Genomic DNA, 18,966 nt, shown 5'->3' with positions numbered 1-18,966 from the left:
CCCCACTACTCCTTCCCTGCCCTCTCCCCTGACTCCCCTCTGCCTGCTCTCCCAGCACTGTCCCCACTACTCCTTCCCTGCCCTCTCCCCTGACTCCCCTCTGCCTGCTCTCCCAGCACTGCCCCCACTACTCCTTCCCTGCCCTCTCCCCTGACTCCCCTCTGCCAGCACTGCCCCCACTACTCCTTCCCTGCCCTCTCCCCTGACTCCCATCTGCCTGGTCTCCCAGCACTGCCCCCACTACTCCTTCCCTGCCCTCTCCCCTGACTCCCCTCTGCCTGCTCTCCCAGCACTGCCCCCCTACTCCTTCCCTGCCCTCTCCCCTGACTCCCCCCTGCCTGCTCTCCCAGCACTGCCCCCACTACTCCTTCCCTGCCCTCTCCCCTGTCTCCCCTCTGCCTGCTCTCCCAGCACTGCCCCCACTACTCCTTCCCTGCCCTCTCCCCTGACTCCCCTCTGCCTGCTCTCCCAGCACTGCTCCCACTACTCCTTCCCTGCCCTCTCCCCTGACTCCCCACTGCCTGCTCTGCCAGCACTGCCCCCACTACTCCTTCCCTGCCCTCTCCCCTGACTCCCCTCTGCCTGCTCTCCCAGCACTGTCCCCACTACTCCTTCCCTGCCCTCTCCCCTGACTCCCCTCTGCCTGCTCTCCCAGCACTGTCCCCACTACTCCTTCCCTGCCCTCTGCCTGCTCTCCCAGCACTGCCCCCACTACTCCTTCCCTGCCCTCTCCCCTGACTCCCCTCTGCCTGCTCTCCCAGCACTGCCCCCACTACTCCTTCCCTGCCCTCTCCCCTGACTCCCCACTGCCTGCTCTCCCAGCACTGCTCCCACTACTCCTTCCCTGCCCTCTCCCTGACTCCCCACTGCCTGCTCTGCCAGCACTGCCCCCACTACTCCTTCCCTGCCCTCTCCCCTGACTCCCCTCTGCCTGCTCTCCCAGCACTGCTCCCACTACTCCTTCCCTGCCCTCTCCCCTGACTCCCCACTGCCTGCTCTGCCAGCACTGCCCCCACTACTCCTTCCCTGCCCTCTCCCCTGACTCCCCTCTGCCTGCTCTCCCAGCACTGTCCCCACTACTCCTTCCCTGCCCTCTCCCCTGACTCCCCTCTGCCTGCTCTCCCAGCACTGCCCCCACTACTCCTTCCCTGCCCTCTCCCCTGACTCCCCTCTGCCAGCACTGCCCCCCACTACTCCTTCCCTGCCCTCTCCCCTGACTCCCATCTGCCTGGTCTCCCAGCACTGCCCCCACTACTCCTTCCCTGCCCTCTCCCCTGACTCCCCTCTGCCTGCTCTCCCAGCACTGCCCCCCTACTCCTTCCCTGCCCTCTCCCCTGACTCCCCCCTGCCTGCTCTCCCAGCACTGCCCCCACTACTCCTTCCCTGCCCTCTCCCCTGACTCCCCTCTGCCTGCTCTCCCAGCAGTGCCCCCACAACTCCTTCCCTGCCCTCTCCCCTGACTCCTCTCCTCCTGCTCTCCCAGCACTGCCCCCGCTACTCCTTCCCTGCCCTCCCCCCTGACTCCTCTACTCCTGCTCTCCCAGCACTGCCCCCGCTACTCCTTCCCTGCCCTCTCCCCTGACTCCCCTCTGCCTGCTCTCCCAGCAGTGCCCCCACTACTCCTTCCCTGCCCTCTCCCCTGACTCCCCTCTGCCTGCTCTCCCAGCACTGCCCCCACTACTCCTTCCCTGCCCTCTCCCCTGACTCCCCTCTGCCTGCTCTCCCAGCACTGCCCCCACTACTCCTTCCCTGCCCTCTCCCCTGACTCCCCTCTGCCTGCTCTCCCAACACTGTCCCCACTACTCCTTCCCTGCCCTCTCCCCTGACTCCCCTCTGCCTGCTCTCCCAGCACTGCCCCCACTACTCCTTCCCTGCCCTCTCCCTGACTCCCCTCTGCCTGCTCTCCCAGCACTGCCCCCACTACTCCTTCCCTGCCCTCTCCCCTGACTCCCCTCTGCCTGCTCCCCCAGCACTGCCCCCACTACTCCTTCCCTGCCCTCTCCCATGACTCCCCTCTGCCTGCTCTCCCAGCACTGTGACGCTGTCCCCACTATTACTCCCTATGCCTGTCATAGTAAGTAATGGACGCAGGACACTGGCTGAGAAGTACAATGGTGTCCTGGAGGGTCACTGACAGCACCTGTCACAGCAGTATATTCAGTACAGCTCTATGTTTAAGCACCAGCTTACGTTCCACTCCCTCCCACTACTCACGTATCCAGCAGTCAGTACTGTGGAAGCGACTGGAGGAGGCGGAGCCGGGAACTCGAGGCTCATGGGAAATGTAGTCTTTACCAAGCGGCCCCCTACTGCACATGTGCGGGGCTGCTGCTGCCGTGATGGGGAGCACAGCGTCCGGGTATTACCTGGCTATATGTGTGGTCCTATAGAGCTCTCACCAGAGGCAGCACACAGGGTGAGATATGGGGGCGGCTGTAGCAGCACCAGGCCGGGAGACATTGGTGATGGGCATACAGACCATATTACAGAGCTGGGGAGGGGGTGTATCCACAGTGTCACCCTGGGTCTCAGGTTAATGGTCCTATATTGTTGCTAGTGGTGTTACTATCTATGTGATTATAATACAAATACTGTGTACTGTGCACAGGCAGGGGGTGTGGCTCAAGTCGACCATGAGTATGTCAACAGTCACTAGGTTGTCATAGTCATTAGGGTGCTGTGGAAAAGATAGAACATTAAAAAGGTTGACACCAGCATATTGCCGACACAAGTTATTTGGGGTGATAATTTGTTTAACCATGTGTGACCCTGATTGGTGCACCACTGTCAAGTGACAATTAATTTTGTGACAATGAATAAAATGTATATTTAGAAGAATTGGACTACACTAGTGCGCCCCTACCAGACTCCGTCCTGCCCACTTATTCCTCTGGGTCATATGGCAATTATTATGTATTTTGAGCAGAAAATATTGTGGTATCAGTGGAAAAGCCAAAAACTCAGGCTGCTCCCGGATCCGAAGGCGCTACACCCCATGCCCCTGAAACAGCAGATACTGGAGGAGGATTCGAACCCGTGGTGGCTCAGCCTGAGTGGCTGTCCCAGACGCTGAACTAACGGTACACGCCACTGTACCAGCCACTCATAGACGGACTCTCCGTGTGCCTTGAAGCTGCAATGCAGTGACGTCATTCACGCTGTGCTACACTATCGCCACCTATTGGCGGCTGCTGGAACTACACCCGGCACACATTGGGGGGTTTACCACATCGATGTCCCATCATAGATAGATGATTCTTCACATGTCTATGATTACACAGCGCTATTCCTATCAGTAAAGAACAGTCATCACTTCACATTACAAATAGTTTGCAGCAAGTATTAAATGTTACACGGTCGGTACCTCATGTATTCCTATCCATTATACAGTGTGTGCGCATTTACTGACTGCAAACAACACACTTTCCCATTACCATATTATTTGCCCGTGTACATGATTCCTGTGTGATGTATGGATATGCTGCAGTAATCATGCACCTATTGTAACCCAGTCATTGTAGGCTTTATGCTGATTTAATCATGTAACCTCTGATTCTCTTATAGTAGCAATGAGCACTCCGCTGGCTGCTCTGAGTTCAGTCGCAGAGCGCCACCTGCCTATCACTACTCATTATACAGAGTAGCCCTTATGCCCACATCAAACATGGCCATTATAGATTCTTACTTCCGGTTAGCTTCAGGTCGGCTCCTCCCATCGGCGTGTATCCCGATACTTTCCCAATCCCAGCGCATGCGCTTTGCAGAAGATGAAACCTCTGAGCGGTTTAGAAGAGTATTCATAAGTATGTCTGATATTCAGCAGCATTACTAAGCACTGACTGATATGAGGCTGCTGATCCCTGTGTGTGGTTATATATATATATATATATATATATATATATATATATATATATATATATATATATATATATATAATCCTTGTCTATATGACAAATGGATGTCCACCCACGGGGGTAATTATCAATGGTCTGATCAGTGGAAAACCTTGATGGTATGGAATTATAAACAGTGAGCCATCGATGGTTTGCACCAATTAATGGTTGTCCCTTCTGTAGGGAAGAACACCTACTTCCCCCACCATTTTTGACTAACTAGTGTCTTCCCCTTGTTTCTCCTTCCATTCCTCTAATCGTAAAAAGTAATATGTATTTGGTTGTTAACCATCGATGGCTGATGGTTCTCTGCCATCTTTTGCAGAGTCCTTAGCTTAGCACTGCCCCCAATGGGCCGCATCTACCAACAGCAGCTCTCTAGCATCACAAACCATCGATGTTTTGCCTATTTGTAATGTACTTTGTATTGGTAGCTTTGGATCCCTTGTGGCAGCATATAAATAAAGGATGATAATAATAATGCAGCCCATCGATCGCCAACCTTAGCAACGTATGTTTGCGCACGTGTGTGTGGGAATACATACTACAATCTCTACCCCAACTACACGATTAGAATCAGCCTCCTGACATCGCTTACCTGCCCGATGCATCTGGAAGCTTAGTGGATTAACTAGCGCACCTTACTAAGCGCACACAGGTATAGTTCATTACCTGCGTTACAATTGCTGGGGTCTTTATATTATTTATTGACTACTAATTATCTAGCACAATTCTATAGTTATTCTCTAAATCTGGGTACACAACGCAACAATCCTTATAAAGCGATGGGCCGCTCCGATGTATCACACCTGCGTGCACACTGAGCGTCACGGTGTTGTGCCATATAATGTAACATATGTATAATTCAGCTGCACAGTATGAATAAGGGTCCCTAGAGGATGAGGTGGGTCCACTGCGGGGTTCCCTCTGTACCCCTAGAGGCCAGTCCAACCCTAGTCCCTTCTAAGGTGCAGCATCCCAAATGGGACAATGCGACCACGCGGCTTATCAAACTATGATTTGGGAACAGTGTATGACAAATCGAGTGGTGCGTGCACTAGGTTAGTACAATGGGTTACCTTGGTGAGTGATTTAGGAATACATTCTGTTTCCAGTGACCGGCTATTAGGTGACATGCTAGATTCAATGAGCAGCTATGCAAATCTGCAGCTGGTATCAGAGGAAAGGTATCCATAGTTTATTAGTGACTGGCAACTCTAAAACTGAGATTAGGAGCATACCTACATTTTACAATACAGCAGGCCTACCATATGTGCTGGTCTCTGGTCACAGGGTGACGCTCCGACAGTCGGGATTTCCGGTAGTCATTAGTCCGTCATCAGAGTCCCGACTGTTAAATACCAGACAGATGGGATCCCAACTAATAGGGGCTTTGTAGCGCTCGCTCCCCTGTCAGAGTCCTGGCAGTCGGGATTCCGATGTTTGACCATCGGAATCCCGACGGTCATGCCACACCCGGTCACAGTTCCTCCAGCATCCAGGCTTAGATGTGATGTGCATTCTAATAATTGTATCACTGGTTGTGAAGAACCTTGGTGGATCAGGGGGTGGGTAGACAAGGGTCAACAATTAACCAGAGGTAGTTATAAGGTCCGGAGCTCTTGTGGGAACTTGTTCTGTATGGAGGGTACAGAGGATTAATAGGGACTATACATGATGGGAATATTGGGATAATTCCAGCCCTCTCAGCGGCTGGGTCTTGGGACCGGGGAAATCCAACACGATGGAAATCATCACTTTATGCAGGGGTTCCCAAAGTTTTTTAATCACGGCACCCCGAAACATCAGAAATGTTTTCGCGGCACCCTTAGGCTAAAGGTTTCTCATTGAGAAAGTCAGAAACAAATATTAAGTTAAATACATTGTGTTTATATGTTATATGTAGGATCAGTTATGTGGTAATGGACAGGTTTCAATTCTGTTTGTCCACAATTTGATTTATAATGGACATTAAAAAACTTGAATTGGTCCTGGACCACCATCCCAGGGCACCCCTGCAAGTACCCCAAGGCACCCCAGGGTGCCACGGCACACAGTTTGGGAACCACTGACTTTATGGATTCCAACCATCGGCAAGTCAGGAATTTTTAAAATATTTTTTTGCCGGTCACCGATGTCCACTGATCGGAGGATCGAATTCGGAGAATCTGGGCTGTAGGTGCAAAGGGGCGGCCTGAGTAAAAGTTTGTTCTATACCAGTAGGGAGTAACAGAGGCAGAGTTGATAATAAAGAGGCCAAGTAATATTCTATAGAGAGCTGGAACCCTGAGCCGGAATCTCCTCCCACAGGCGGTCACTGCCATTGTTACAGAGATCCCACGGTACAACTGCGCTAGCGGTCACGAAAGAATACAAGATACAACTTGATGTTTCATTGTTAAGTCATGTTTTAATACACGATTTTTACATCACCTTTCATTACAATATTATAGGACACTTATTTAGCATTTTTCAAATTACAGTGTTCATTCAGCACCCTGCACCTTTACAAAACCCGTGCAGTTCCGCTTTCCTGCCAGGGGTGTCGCTGCACAGACTGGTCTGTATTTGGATAGAGACAAGACTGTGTGAGAACCACCACAGCAGACAGCGACACCTCAGGCAGAAGGAGGAACTGCAAGGTTTTGAAAGGTGCAGGGTGCTCGAATGAAGACTAAAATATAAACTGGAAAAATCAATTGTTTTCCAAAAAATAATAATTAATAGTAACAACATTCTCTAGTTTACAGCTTCAAATGAATATCTCCTCAATGTAACGATACCACGTGTGTGACTATTAGACTATAATGAAATGTACATGTACAAGGCATTCTCATGTATCAAGCCTAAAGACGAACACTGTTTCTGGCACAGCACCCCCGTCTCACCTGTCTCACCTGTGTTCATTCTATTTAACACAGTATAATTAATACTTGCCCATTACTGGTTGGTGAGGGACCAATCAGGGCAGAACTCCGGAACCTTTGTTCAATGCTGTAAAAATGTCCCAACACTGAACCTGCTGTGACCTTCCCTGTCCTCCAATGAGAACCCACCATTCCTGCTGAATGAAGTCAAATCTCATTAAAAGACCAATCAGCAGCAGGGGAATAAACTAGTTCAAACCACGGTTGTTGGGAGTCAGGAGGAAAGCTGGACAGGGTCACGTGACTCGGTTACAATTTGACTACTCAATGGGGTGGATTCAGTCCAGAGCCACCGTAACCACAGAACACAGCCGCACTTACTCGCAGATGTGAGGTGATCGCATCTAATTTCCATCAACCCCGATATGCGGATGATTCCGTACCAGTGCCCCAGAATGAGCATAGGAAGGACAAGGCCTTGATCTGGTAGTGTGGTGACTGTCTGGGGTCTGGCACTTTTGCCCATTCCTGCCCGCTGAAGGACTGTTTCTAAGCAGTTCCCAGCACGGCCCCGTGTCAGGAGAGCGATGTTGGGATGCTGTAATTCTCAGTCTTTCTATTCCGGAACCCAATAAAAAACTAAAAAAAAAAAAAAATGGTCCAGGATTGGCCTCCCTAGGAGGGAGGTTATCAATATCAAAAACAAACAACCTGAGTCTTAATAATTAATAAGGGAAAGTTAAATAAAGATGATGAATAACACAGTAAAGGGCTTGAGTCAGTCACGCGCAGGTATGATTGCGGCTGTAACTAGCTTTGTTTCGCAAAATGCACATGTGTGGTGGGATGCAGATGCCTCTCATATGAGTCTTATATGGAAGGGGCGTGTGTCACTGGTGTGCGGTGTTATTGGTTTGCGTTACAGTGTAACAGCCATTGTACAAAACGTTTTCAGTCAGGTTTAATGCACTAAAGCAAGTTGTATTTTTTTTCAGCCAATCATATACAAGTGTCTCCTTTTGTTTAATCATGGGTCCTCAAACTGCGGCCCTCCAGATGTTGTGAAACTACAATTCCCAGCATGCCTTGCCACAGTTTTAACACTCCCTTATAGGAAAACTGTGGCAAGGCATGCTGGGATTTGTAGTTTCACCACATCTGGAGGGCCGCAGTTTGAGGACCCATGGTTTAAGTAAATGACTACTGTTCAGTCGCTGGATGTGGGTGGTCACTTGCTGGCTCTGTGCATCCAATCACTGCTCATTTCTCCCCCTCTCCATTTTTTTGGTGTGTGTGTGTGGGGGGGGGGGTGAGATGTATTTTAACACTAGATGTGGCATCAGCGATGGTAAAGACCTCAAAAATATTAATTTACTCTATATACACCATCGCAAACATCCCCCAGCCTGCCGCCGACGTCACTGCTGAATGTGACAGCCAGGCCAGCAGCGGGGACAGCGGCGACAGGGAAGCTCCGGCATACTAACGCCGGAGCAGAGGTGAGGGAGGCGGGCTTCTTACTGTGGTGGGTTTTGCTGGGGCAGGACAAACCTGCCCTGGTAGGTTTGACCTGCCCCAGCAAAACGTACCACTCAAGGGTTAATGATGTATAGTTCACCAAGTGTCATATGATTACCATGGCAACCACAGTCACATGACATATTGAGCAGGGAAGCATTGGGGTAGATCTCTGCTCAGCATGAGCTTCAGGTAACGCTCGTCTTGGAAATCAGCCCGAGAGTGCGGCAACTATTGGACTTGGGAGTGCCCCCCCCCCCCCCCCCCACGTCGTTCCCCACCACAGAGAGCGTGCAAAGGAAAATTACATAGGAGGACACCGTAGCAAAATCTGACGCAGGGAACCAGCTTGTGAGATTGCAGCTTTGAAAATGGCGACGTGGGGTTCAATATGATCAGCAGCAATACAATGAGATACAGAGGATAGGAATAAGTTAGTGAAGGTGGCTATACACCGTGTTGGGGTATGGCCATCTGTTGGGCACAGGTAGAAGTACAGCCAAGAGAGGGCGATCAGCTTATTGGGTTAGTCGGGTAGTACTGATCGGCGTACTCTGCAACGTACGTTTCGTCATTTATTTGGTTTAACATACCCTTGTATAAAACGTCTGTAATGAGGACCTCTGCGATCAGTCTTTGTTTTTCCTCCATCTGCCGCAGCTTTGACGCAACCGTGATCCCAAACGCGTCATACTCGTCATTGTTCTTAGAGAGAATGGCCGCAGCCTGAGACAGCAGCTCGTTGCTCAAATCGTCATCCGTGTAGAGTTTCCTTTTCTTTTGCTTCCTCATTGGGAGAACTTCCTGTATCTCAAAGTCCACGTCGTCTGATTGGCTGTTGCTGGTTACCTGCACATAAGTCATATACATTTTTTTAATAATAATCAGGATTTAAATCAATGTTAAAAAGGGGGGGGGGGTGGTGGTGTTGGAAGAGGATGGGGGAGAGACAAACTGGGCTGGATCGCAGCGGTAATTATGTCATACTCCATTTCGGCCACTGCTGTAATGGAATAATGAGACACATGAAATACCTGAGACAAGTCTGTAGATTCCTCGAAGGTTTCCAGGTTCTCGTACGTGAGCTCATCCTCCTGTCCCGCTTCCTGGATCTCCTGGCTTGAGTTGGATAAGGACAACCTCGGAAGATCTTGGCCAATCGTAAACTTAAGCAGGTCGTAATACCACAACCGCGGCACGTAGATGTCTTGCACGGAGGTGGCCGACATCTTGGACACTTGGACCTTATTGAATTCTTTTTTGAAGACCGTTCTCAAATTAGCGATCTTATGTTTAACGAACTGGATGTTCGCCGTCGGGCAAACGCTCTTACAAAGGCCTACCAGCTTCTCGTAAGCTTTCGATCTTTTCTGTTTATTAGAATAATCGGAGTATTTAGCGTTCCATAAACATGGGAACGATCGATACGCGTCTATAAATTCTTTTAGGAATTGCGGATTCATAAGGTACTCGGAGTACATTTTCTTCTTTGAAAGATCCATCTTTAAAGGGAAACAGAGACGACTTAAGTAATCCCGAAATCATCATTAAAAGATGACATAAGACCATTTAAAAGGACTATTCACCTTATGGGACATTGCGTAATTATTCTTAGCAGGAGACCACCATTTCTTGTAAGGATTCCGCAGGTAGCCTCTCCTGGCATTCATATGTACTGGAAACAAAAAAAAAAACATTTGTACTTCTTTAAATAATTACATTTAAAATCTAACTGGTTTCAAAATAGATTTCATCGTACTTTCTTTCACAGAATCCATGGCAGCTCAGGTGTAGAAGCTACTGCTTGGTCAACAGAGCAGAGAGAGAGAGAAACAAGGCAAAACCCATGTGAACATAAATGGGGGTAGAGGTATCCAGCTTGATACATCTGCCCCACAATGTGACAATTTGCCCCTGTCTTAGAAGTCCAGCAAGGAACGAGCAGATCAGGGATGGTAAGCAGACTTACCTATAATGCACGGTCTGAACAAATCCTGGGGTCACTTCCAGGCGGACTGTCCATCAGGACCAGGAGTGGTACCCGGGGACAATTATTTAACACTTAGGGTAGAACTCAGTGGAGCTTGCATGAGGATTTCCCTAATGAAGCATTAAGTACAGAGCAAGAGCCAGGTGTACGAAGCTTAAAAAGTGATGAAATGGAGAGTGATAAACAGCCAGCCAATCAGCTCCTACCTGCCATGTCACAGACTGTGTTTGAAAATTGATAGGTAGGAGCTGATTGGTTGGTGGTTTATCACTCTCCATTTTATCACTTTTCAAGGCTTAGTACATCTCATCATAAATCATTAACGAAGGTAGTCAGTGTTCGTGTACTCATTACCAAATTAGATGACCCCGCCGGAACTCTGCCGTCAACAGACAACGTCAGAACCATTAGGACACGTGACGATAATTGAACGTCGCACGCAGGCACGCATCATTCTTAGCATGTCAACATTTAAGCAGCGTCGACGTGCTAAATGTTAACATGATCACTGTTGACATTCTACATAAGAACACAACCTTTAAGACAAGATCACATAAAGCCCAGAGCAACTGTATGTAGATATCTTCTAAAACAGGCGTGGGGAAAATTTGTCCCTCCAGCTGTTGTTGAAATACACATCCCAGCATGCCCTGCAACAGTTTTAGCATGGCCAAATAGCAAAAAGGTATCAGGGCATGCTGGGATGTGTAGTTCAACAACAGCTGGAGGCAACATCTATATACACACCCCTATTTGTGGCTATTTCCAAAGCAGCAGATTTTCGTCAGTACACCCTGCTCTACCATCAGGGGACAGAGGCCCACTACAATATCCTAAGGGCTGCATGACATAGAACCTTAGGTTTCCATAGTGACAGCAATCAAGTCAAGTGCAGCCATTACTGCAGTCCCCAGGGCAATTGGGGTTTGTGTGGGACAATCAGTATAAAATCTCATCAGCAGGTGAATAGGCAAAACTTACTGGGAAACAAAATGTATAACAGGAGAGAAGTCTAATAGGGGCTACCGACTCCAGACATCCCCCTGGGCGGATTCACAGGGTTGAGGTCGACAATACCGTTATTGATCACTAGAGGTCGACAGAGTCTAGTTAGACGTCTATACTTGGTCGACTGGGTTTACGTAGACAGTGACACTGGAGCGACGAAAAGCCTGTGTCGACCAGGTACCCACCTATGCTTGCCTCCAGTTGATCCAGCGTCACTGCCTACGCAAACCCGGTCGACCAAGCATAGACATCTAAGTAGACGCCGTCCACCTCTAGTGGTCAATCCTGGTATTGTAGACCTCAGCCTCCAGAGGGGCATAGTGACATGGAGAATGTAGGACTATAGGTCTGGAATTATTACTCACCCGGGATGATGTCCGTTGGGATTTCCTCCTCCTTCACCTTCACACGAATCTCATTTTCTCTCTGAAACTCTGGACCAATATCGACTATAACAATATTCAGATTTTCTTCCTAAAGAACAGACAGAATGATACGAGGATGATGAAAACCTCAAATATTTAAAAGATCCTTCTAAGTCATAAGCCCGGATGTATCACGCTTAAAAAAGTGATAAAATTGAGAGCGATAAACCACCGGCCAATCAGCTTCTGTGTCTTTTTTCAAGCCCAGCCTGTAATATGGCAGGTAGGATCTGATTGGCTGGCTGTTGATCACTCTTCTCTTTATCGCTATTTGAAGCTTGATACATATGGCGCAACTTGGGGGCGTGAGATTCCACGTCATATGCTGGGTACACACCAGGACGTCACAGGAACGTACGATCCGCTCACGAGCTGACGGAGCTGCCAACCGGCACGGAAAAAGCCCCTGATGTGATCGCGATCCGTTCGTGATTGCACCCACTGCAATGGTAGTTTCTGAGATCCTACCTGCAGCAGGTAGGACCTCGGAAAAAACGTAACGACCCGCGGTCCAGATTGTATCTAAATTGGCTCGTTTTGGGCCATATCGTCCTGGTGTGTACCCCACATAAGGTACATTCCATGTAGTCCATTCTGGAACATATAAGTTAATCTGTGAGTTCAATACAGTCTGAGTGTATCCATCTGGAGAGTAGCATTTTCTTTGCTGTTGCAGCAATTCTTGCTAAGAGAAGGCAAGTACCAGTAGAGGGTTTGGGTAGGAGGGAAGTAGGGTAGTGATTCCACAGTGCCCACCATATAGAAATTGTGAAAGAGACTTTCAGTGTGTTAGTGATGTATTCTTGGACATCGGTCCAAAACCTTTGTACTATTGTACAGGACCAGAGGAAGTCTGTGATGTCAGTGTTTAGCAGGTGGCACTTGAAACAGTTGGAGTTTGCTGAAATCCCCGTTATATACCCATATGTTATATATACCCATACCATACCCATATATACCCATACGTTGTTTTTTTTTTCCTCTCAAGTTCCATGATACGGAGACCCCTGAAACGTTGACCTAAGACCCGCTGTTTGGTCGTCTTTTTTGGGATAGTGGAGAGAGCCGGGAGCGCATGGTTACATGCAAAGGAGGTTGTATAGAGGTCATCCACGGCACCCACAAGTAGTGTTTCAGTCAGCTGGAGTACCGGATAACAAAGGAGACTGTTATATAACCCATGCGGTTTTTTTTCCTCTCAAGTGCCAGGATACGGAGCCCCATGACACCCACGAAGCCCCGCCCCCAGGTTCTGATTGACCTTATGAGCCAGTCCGTGAAAGAACAGGGATGACCATCAATCGATGGCCATACACTGTATAATGTGTAACCATGGATAGTCACTTTACAAATAACCATCAATGGCCACCACACCGATGGCCATCCCTACTGCAACCAGAAAACCTGGTGTACCTGGTTGCTCCACACTGGCAGCGGTGTGCATGAACTCTGGATCGGCATAGTGACGCCGAGCATCAGATTTGGTATACTGTCACCGGTTCTACGGGCTCCCTGTAAAAGCCCCTCCAGGAAGGGAGGTGGTCACACCCCTGTAAAAAAAAAAAAAAAAAAAAAAAAGAGGGAGAGAGAGGACAAGCTGCCTCTGCAGCTGTCTCTCTCCCCAGATCAGCACAAGAAGAGACTAGGAATCTAAAGGGAACTGGAGACCGGTCCGTCGTATAACCTAACCTAGGGTCTGATGATCAGCTGTTCTTGCCATCAGAGCCGGAATAAGGTGTGTGGGGGCCCTAGACAACAAACTGGTGGGGACCCTGACCAATAAAAGGGATATAAAGGTGGTTATAGAAATAAAAGTATCATTTATCAAATCAGCAAGTTCGTACTGTTATTATTATTACATTAGTAGATAGGTATTAGGTCGGGGCTCCAGGTACCTGAATGCTGCAGATTCTGCCAGCACCACAGGGGTAGCGGTAGGGCGGTCCTACACCACACAGGTCAATGCCCGCTCCCAGCCAGTCACACACTGCTGAGGAAGGAGCAGAGACTGAGTAAATTGGCGCCGCGTCACTCTCAGCTCCTGGACGTCACAGAAATCCCAGCGGCCGCAGCGATGACTGAAATCCAGCGGGTGGTGGTGGCAGCGGCTGTGTAGTGGGAAATAGGAGAAACAGCTGAATCGTGCTGTGCTCCGATTTCAGTACCAGCCACGTGTGCGAAAGTCAGGGGGAGAGAGTGGATGCCCCAGGACGACCGCCCCTGTCACCCCTCCTTGGATCCGGCCACTATACCTTGGTAGCAGTGAAACTGCTGAGCTAGTATGCAAGCATGGACTGGGCTTTATCTGTGCACATAAAGAAGTCCGTATCCGGCGGAGGGATTCAAAGTGATTTTTATTTTGCAACCCGGACTTCTTTCCTATATGAAGGAGCAGGAGATCCGAAAATATAGTATTGTCAGACCTTTGGTCCCAATACAGCAGACCAGATTTGGACTGAAACACCTGGCCCAATATCTAATAAAGTAAAAATAAAATTTGTAGATATGAAGGTATACAAACAACGACAATGTAATTCACATGGTCAGGATCCCAACATATCCCTCTGGTTAGTGTAAAGGCCCCCACACACTATGCGATTTGGGCATGCTTTAACCCGATTCGGATGAATCGAGCCGTGAAATCGGCCTAAATCGCATTTGTAGACATCTCGTCCAACCCGATGCGCGAGGGCAGAAAACTTGAAAAAACAAAAAGCCCATACAGATGAATAGGAAGCCATTGATTGACTGAGACCTCTGTCTGGGCTTTTTTTTTCAAGAGCTCTGCTGTCTGCTCCTCTCGCCGTTGCCAGCCAGCATCTTCTCCTGCCCGGCGCCCTGCTCCCGCTGGCACTGTGAGTCTGAGGGCAACAGCTTCCTCACCTGCCCGGCTCCCTCCGCTGCCTCCCCCTGTTCCCTGCGCCCTAGTGTCTATTAGCCAGCATCCCCCACGCGGCTTCCTCCCCTGCCCGGCTCTCCACAACAGCTCCCCCCGCCCTGCCAGTCTCAAGGCTCCCTCCTCCTGCAGCTCCCCCGGGACTGCATATGATAAATCCATGCGATTTATCATATGCAAAACTTGGCACATCAAGTGCCTAATCGTGTGTCCCCCTCCAGGGGAGCTGCAGGGGAAATCAGGTCCGACTTGTCCCTAGGACAAGTCGGACTAATGTACAGTATGTGGGCCTTAAGGGTTTAGGGTTAGGCACTATCGGGAGGGATAGGGTTACACGGTGGTGCTGCAGAGGCTAGGGATAGGCTTTTGGGGTTGCCATTAGGTTGTAGGGAGGGAGGATTAGACGTAGGCTGCTGGATTTAAATACTTAACAGATCCATAAGTATTTCGCTGTCAGTCAGGAACCTGTCTGTTGGAATTTCCCATCCAACCCCCTGATAGATATGTACAATCAGTTCATTGATGTCCCACAACCAGAGAGAAGGCCCGTCCCTAGCAGTAACTTTTTCTCAAGGCATCAAAAAAAAAAAAAAAATTGACTGGGGAGTAAAATAATCTGTGTATTGTGATACCTTAATATGTTTATCCAGCCTGAGATGTTCCTCTGTGCAGTCCTGCGAGTACTGAGGGCAGATATAACGCTCAGGTGTATCTCTGTTACCGGACCCATCTGTAAGAGACACACAAGATGATGGATTTAACACTACATAAGATTTATTACATGGTTTAGTATAGTAGTGACCTGGGCGGACATCAAAAGGGTATTTTGTCAAGTTAAGATGTAACACAACACCGACTCCGCCCCCAAACGCCGGCAGCCTTAATCAGGCTGAGGTATTGGTGCACTGCGAGTCAGGGGGAGTGGTGTTCCCATGGCTACGATGACACAATTGTGGTGTTACCATGGCTACTAAAATGCAATTTGGAGCTAGTCGCCTCATTGCGTTCACCCTTGGTCAGGTCGCTGGTGCTCCGCAAGTGGACAGTTGAGAGGGCTGCGGGACACTTGATCACCTTTCAGGGAGGGTAGGCACATATGCATACACATATACACACTCCCCTGTGTACCTTGACTGTGTACACCAGGCATGGGCAAAATGTGTCCCTCTAGCTGTTGTGAAACTACACATCCCAGCATGCCTTGTTATAGTTTTAGCATTCCCTGATAGCAAAACTGTGGCAAGACATGATGGGACTTGTAGTTTCACAACAGCTAGAGGATCATAATTTGGCCATGCCTGGTATACACAAATATTTAGCAAATATTACTGACCTGTGCTGATATCTGTTGGGATTTCCTCCTCCTTTATCTTTACCTATATGTGATACACAATAATATAGTTAATCATGAACATTATAATGTATATTATACACTGCACATATGCGATGCAAATTTCTCGGTCCAGTCTACCTGTACATGCTGGGATAACATATTCCTCCTAGCCGGTTTACATTTAACCTTATCCATTTGCAGTCAGGCTGGGAGCGACATATGGGACACGGCTGGTTCTGCAGGCTGAAGGACAAAAAGCAATTAGATGTGTGCATGGTTGTGTAATTCAGTGACTCTGACCCAGGGTGCCCCATCAGCATCGTGCATATCATGCAGAGTGATGGCCTGGGAAAGCATCAGCCTCTGGTCTGTATAAGGAGCATAGAGGGGGAATTACATGCGAAGCATCAGAACTTACTGAGAAAAGCTTCGTTGTTCTTGTTGACTATAATACAGGATCCGGAAGGTGTGTTATGACGTTGGAAAAAAATACTTCCGGGTTCTGCGTTCCACTAGTCTGTGGAAATGTACGTTCCAGCAAACTTCCTGGTTTTGCGTTCCACCAGACTCCCGGACTTCTGCGTTCCACCAGACTCCCGGACTTCTGACTTTGCGTTTCATAAAAGATTATACTTCCGGATTTTGCGTTCCATCACTCAATTAAAATTAGATAGGTAATGTCAGAGATTACACTGACAGACTCTACGTTTGAAGCGGCTCTCCGGAATGAGAGCAGTCACAGTGTGTTAGCCCTGTGCAGGGAGACTGCCTGCTCAACCCGCTGCTGCTCTTAGACATGTCTTGTAATGTTACACCTATCCTGGTTAATGCTTGCTGCATTTGGAGAAGGGGGGGGGGGGGTTCTTTTGCAGAGTGATCTAAATGTATTCTATAGCCAGTTTTATTCAAAATTTTCACAGCGGGATGCAGCCCGTCATACACATCCATTATGGGTTCCGGAACGGGCGGGGTACACAAGCCCCCTTAGTCCTTCCATGTTCCGTATGGAGAACAGATCACTAGTTTAGAAAGCCATTTTGTGTATGACTTTAGTCGCGTTGGGTGCAGGCTGTGGCTACAGACCATCTTAGATAAAACTGAAGGGGCTCTAGACACTACCATGGCAGAATGGGGCTCAGACTAGTACCTTAGATAGCCTTTCTGTGTGCCTGAACAGCGCCCCCTTTAAATAACCATGTCCACAGCTGAAAGGGGGATCAGACCACCTTAGATAGTCATTGTGGTTTCCCGAACAGCGTGCAGACCACCTTAGCCAACCGTCCTGGATGCCAGAGCTGGGACTAGACCACCCAAACCACCTTGTACCGGAATGGGGCCCAGACCACTTGAGATATTTATATGGGGTATCAGAATGGGGAGCAGACCACCTTAGATAGCTGTTCCATATGCCGGGATCAGGGGCATAACTAGGTATTCGTAGGCCCAATAGCAAAAAGTTTGTAAGGGCCCCCTATTCCACAACTGATGGTAATAAATGTATATAGCACATACAACTAAGGCTGTAAATACGGGCCCCATAGCAGCTGCACCCTTTGCACCTATGGTAGTTACGCCCTTGGCCTGGATAGGACCCGTAGGACTTTAGTGATGTTAGGTGCTGGTAGAGGGAGCAGGCCACCTTAGACAGCTGTTCCAGGTGCTGGGACAGAGCACAGACCACTTCAGTCATGTTAGATGCTGGCAGAGGGAGCAGGCCACCTTAGACAGCTGTTCCAGGTACCGGGAAAGAGCACAGACCACTTCAGTCATGTTAGGTGCTGGTACAGGGAACAGGCCACCTTAGACAGCTGTTCCAGGTGCCGGGACAGACCACTTTACATTGCTATTCCTGGTGCTAGAATGGCACACAGTCTAAATTGGACAGCCATTCTGGGTGCCCTAATGGGGAGCAGACCACAATAGATAGAGTTCTGTATGTCGGAACAGGGCCTGGACCACCTTAAATAGCCTTCTGTGTGCCAGAACAGGGCCCAAACCGATTTATATAGCTATGTCGGGTGCTGAAAGGAGTGTCCAGACCACCTTAGCCAGCCAAGCTGGTTTACGGAACTTCATACAGACTATTTAGGCCCACTGTTCCATGTGAAAGAACTGGGAGCAGACCACCTAGATCGCTTTACAGTCGTACAATGTCCCGCTTAGCTTTTGACCTAGGCCCTGGCCGGGTCTCTCCAGCAAACCTGGGTCTGGGTTGTTATTATTATACGCTACCCGTATCCTCTTGGTGCCCCTGCTACCTCACTTATCATTTTTGGGGGTCCAAGATGGTTTCTCCACTTTTTCATGCACTCCTCACAGGTGAATTTTGTAGAGAAGTCGCACCCCCTTGCCGTTACTCCTGTGAATTGGAATTTCTAATTGGATCTTGAAATCCTGGTGGGCATGTGTGCAATGTAACAAACGTTTAATTAATATAAAGAAATGGCCAGGAAAAGACTAAACATGCCATAATAAATAAATAATAATAAATGCATACACATAATAGAACCATTACTGCACTTTCTAAGCACACATTCTCCCACCTCATGTTAAGGCTCCTGTCTCTTCTCCCTGCAAGCTGCTCTCTGGTCCAGTGCACTGATTGAGGTCACAGATCCACCCATACAGTAACTGTGGTAGAAGAAGCTGCTACCACTGGTCATGTGCAGCTACTCTGCTCTGCCCCTTACACTGCATGATGTGGTACTTAACAAAAGAAGAAAATAATTCCCGAATTCGGGGCACTGTGGGCTTGTGGGGGGGGGGGAGAAGTGTTTAACTTTACTTGGGGGAAGGGTGTTTCACTTTACTTGGGGGGGGGGGCCGCATATTTAGTAGTTATGCCACTGCCCTCAATGGTTGCCATCAATGACGACAGTACAAATGGTCATCGATGGCAGCATATATGTAATGGATGACCATCAATGGGTTTATCTATCGATGGTCATCCATTTTCTTTGACTGACAGGCTTGTGGGCCAATCAAAACATGGATCAGGGTTTCACGGTTGTCATGGCAGAGTACTTTCAGGAAAGA

General features: G+C 48.8%; 2 protein-coding genes across 3 annotated transcripts in view; both read right to left on the bottom strand.

Annotated features, from left to right (window-relative positions):
- Positions 1–18,966, bottom strand: part of LOC146009561 (uncharacterized) — a 70,821-nt gene that overhangs the window by 31,114 nt on the left and 20,741 nt on the right. The window lies entirely within an intron of this gene.
- Positions 6,284–16,443, bottom strand: LOC146010197 (uncharacterized). 2 transcript variants are annotated; one of them, XM_083151207.1, is made up of 8 exons: positions 16,349–16,443; positions 16,069–16,173; positions 15,931–15,973; positions 15,230–15,327; positions 11,642–11,750; positions 9,865–9,953; positions 9,313–9,780; positions 6,284–9,127 (listed from the first exon to the last, which is right to left on the bottom strand). In XM_083151207.1, exons 2-8 carry the CDS (start codon positions 16,123–16,125, stop codon positions 8,792–8,794), a joined length of 1,200 nt encoding a protein of 399 aa, XP_083007333.1. In that variant the 5' UTR covers positions 16,126–16,173; positions 16,349–16,443; the 3' UTR covers positions 6,284–8,791. The 2 variants fall into 2 exon arrangements, with proteins under 2 accessions (XP_083007333.1, XP_083007334.1); XM_083151208.1 differs by lacking the exon at positions 16,349–16,443 and having other exon boundaries at positions 16,069–16,339.

The sequence above is a fragment of the Crinia signifera genome, chromosome 6 (genome assembly GCF_055691185.1).
Source record: "Crinia signifera chromosome 6, ASM5569118v1, whole genome shotgun sequence".
Classification (NCBI taxonomy): Eukaryota; Metazoa; Chordata; class Amphibia; order Anura; family Myobatrachidae; genus Crinia; species Crinia signifera.
Note: the sequence above shows the minus strand (reverse complement) of the source record. Positions and strands in the feature narration are given on the sequence as shown.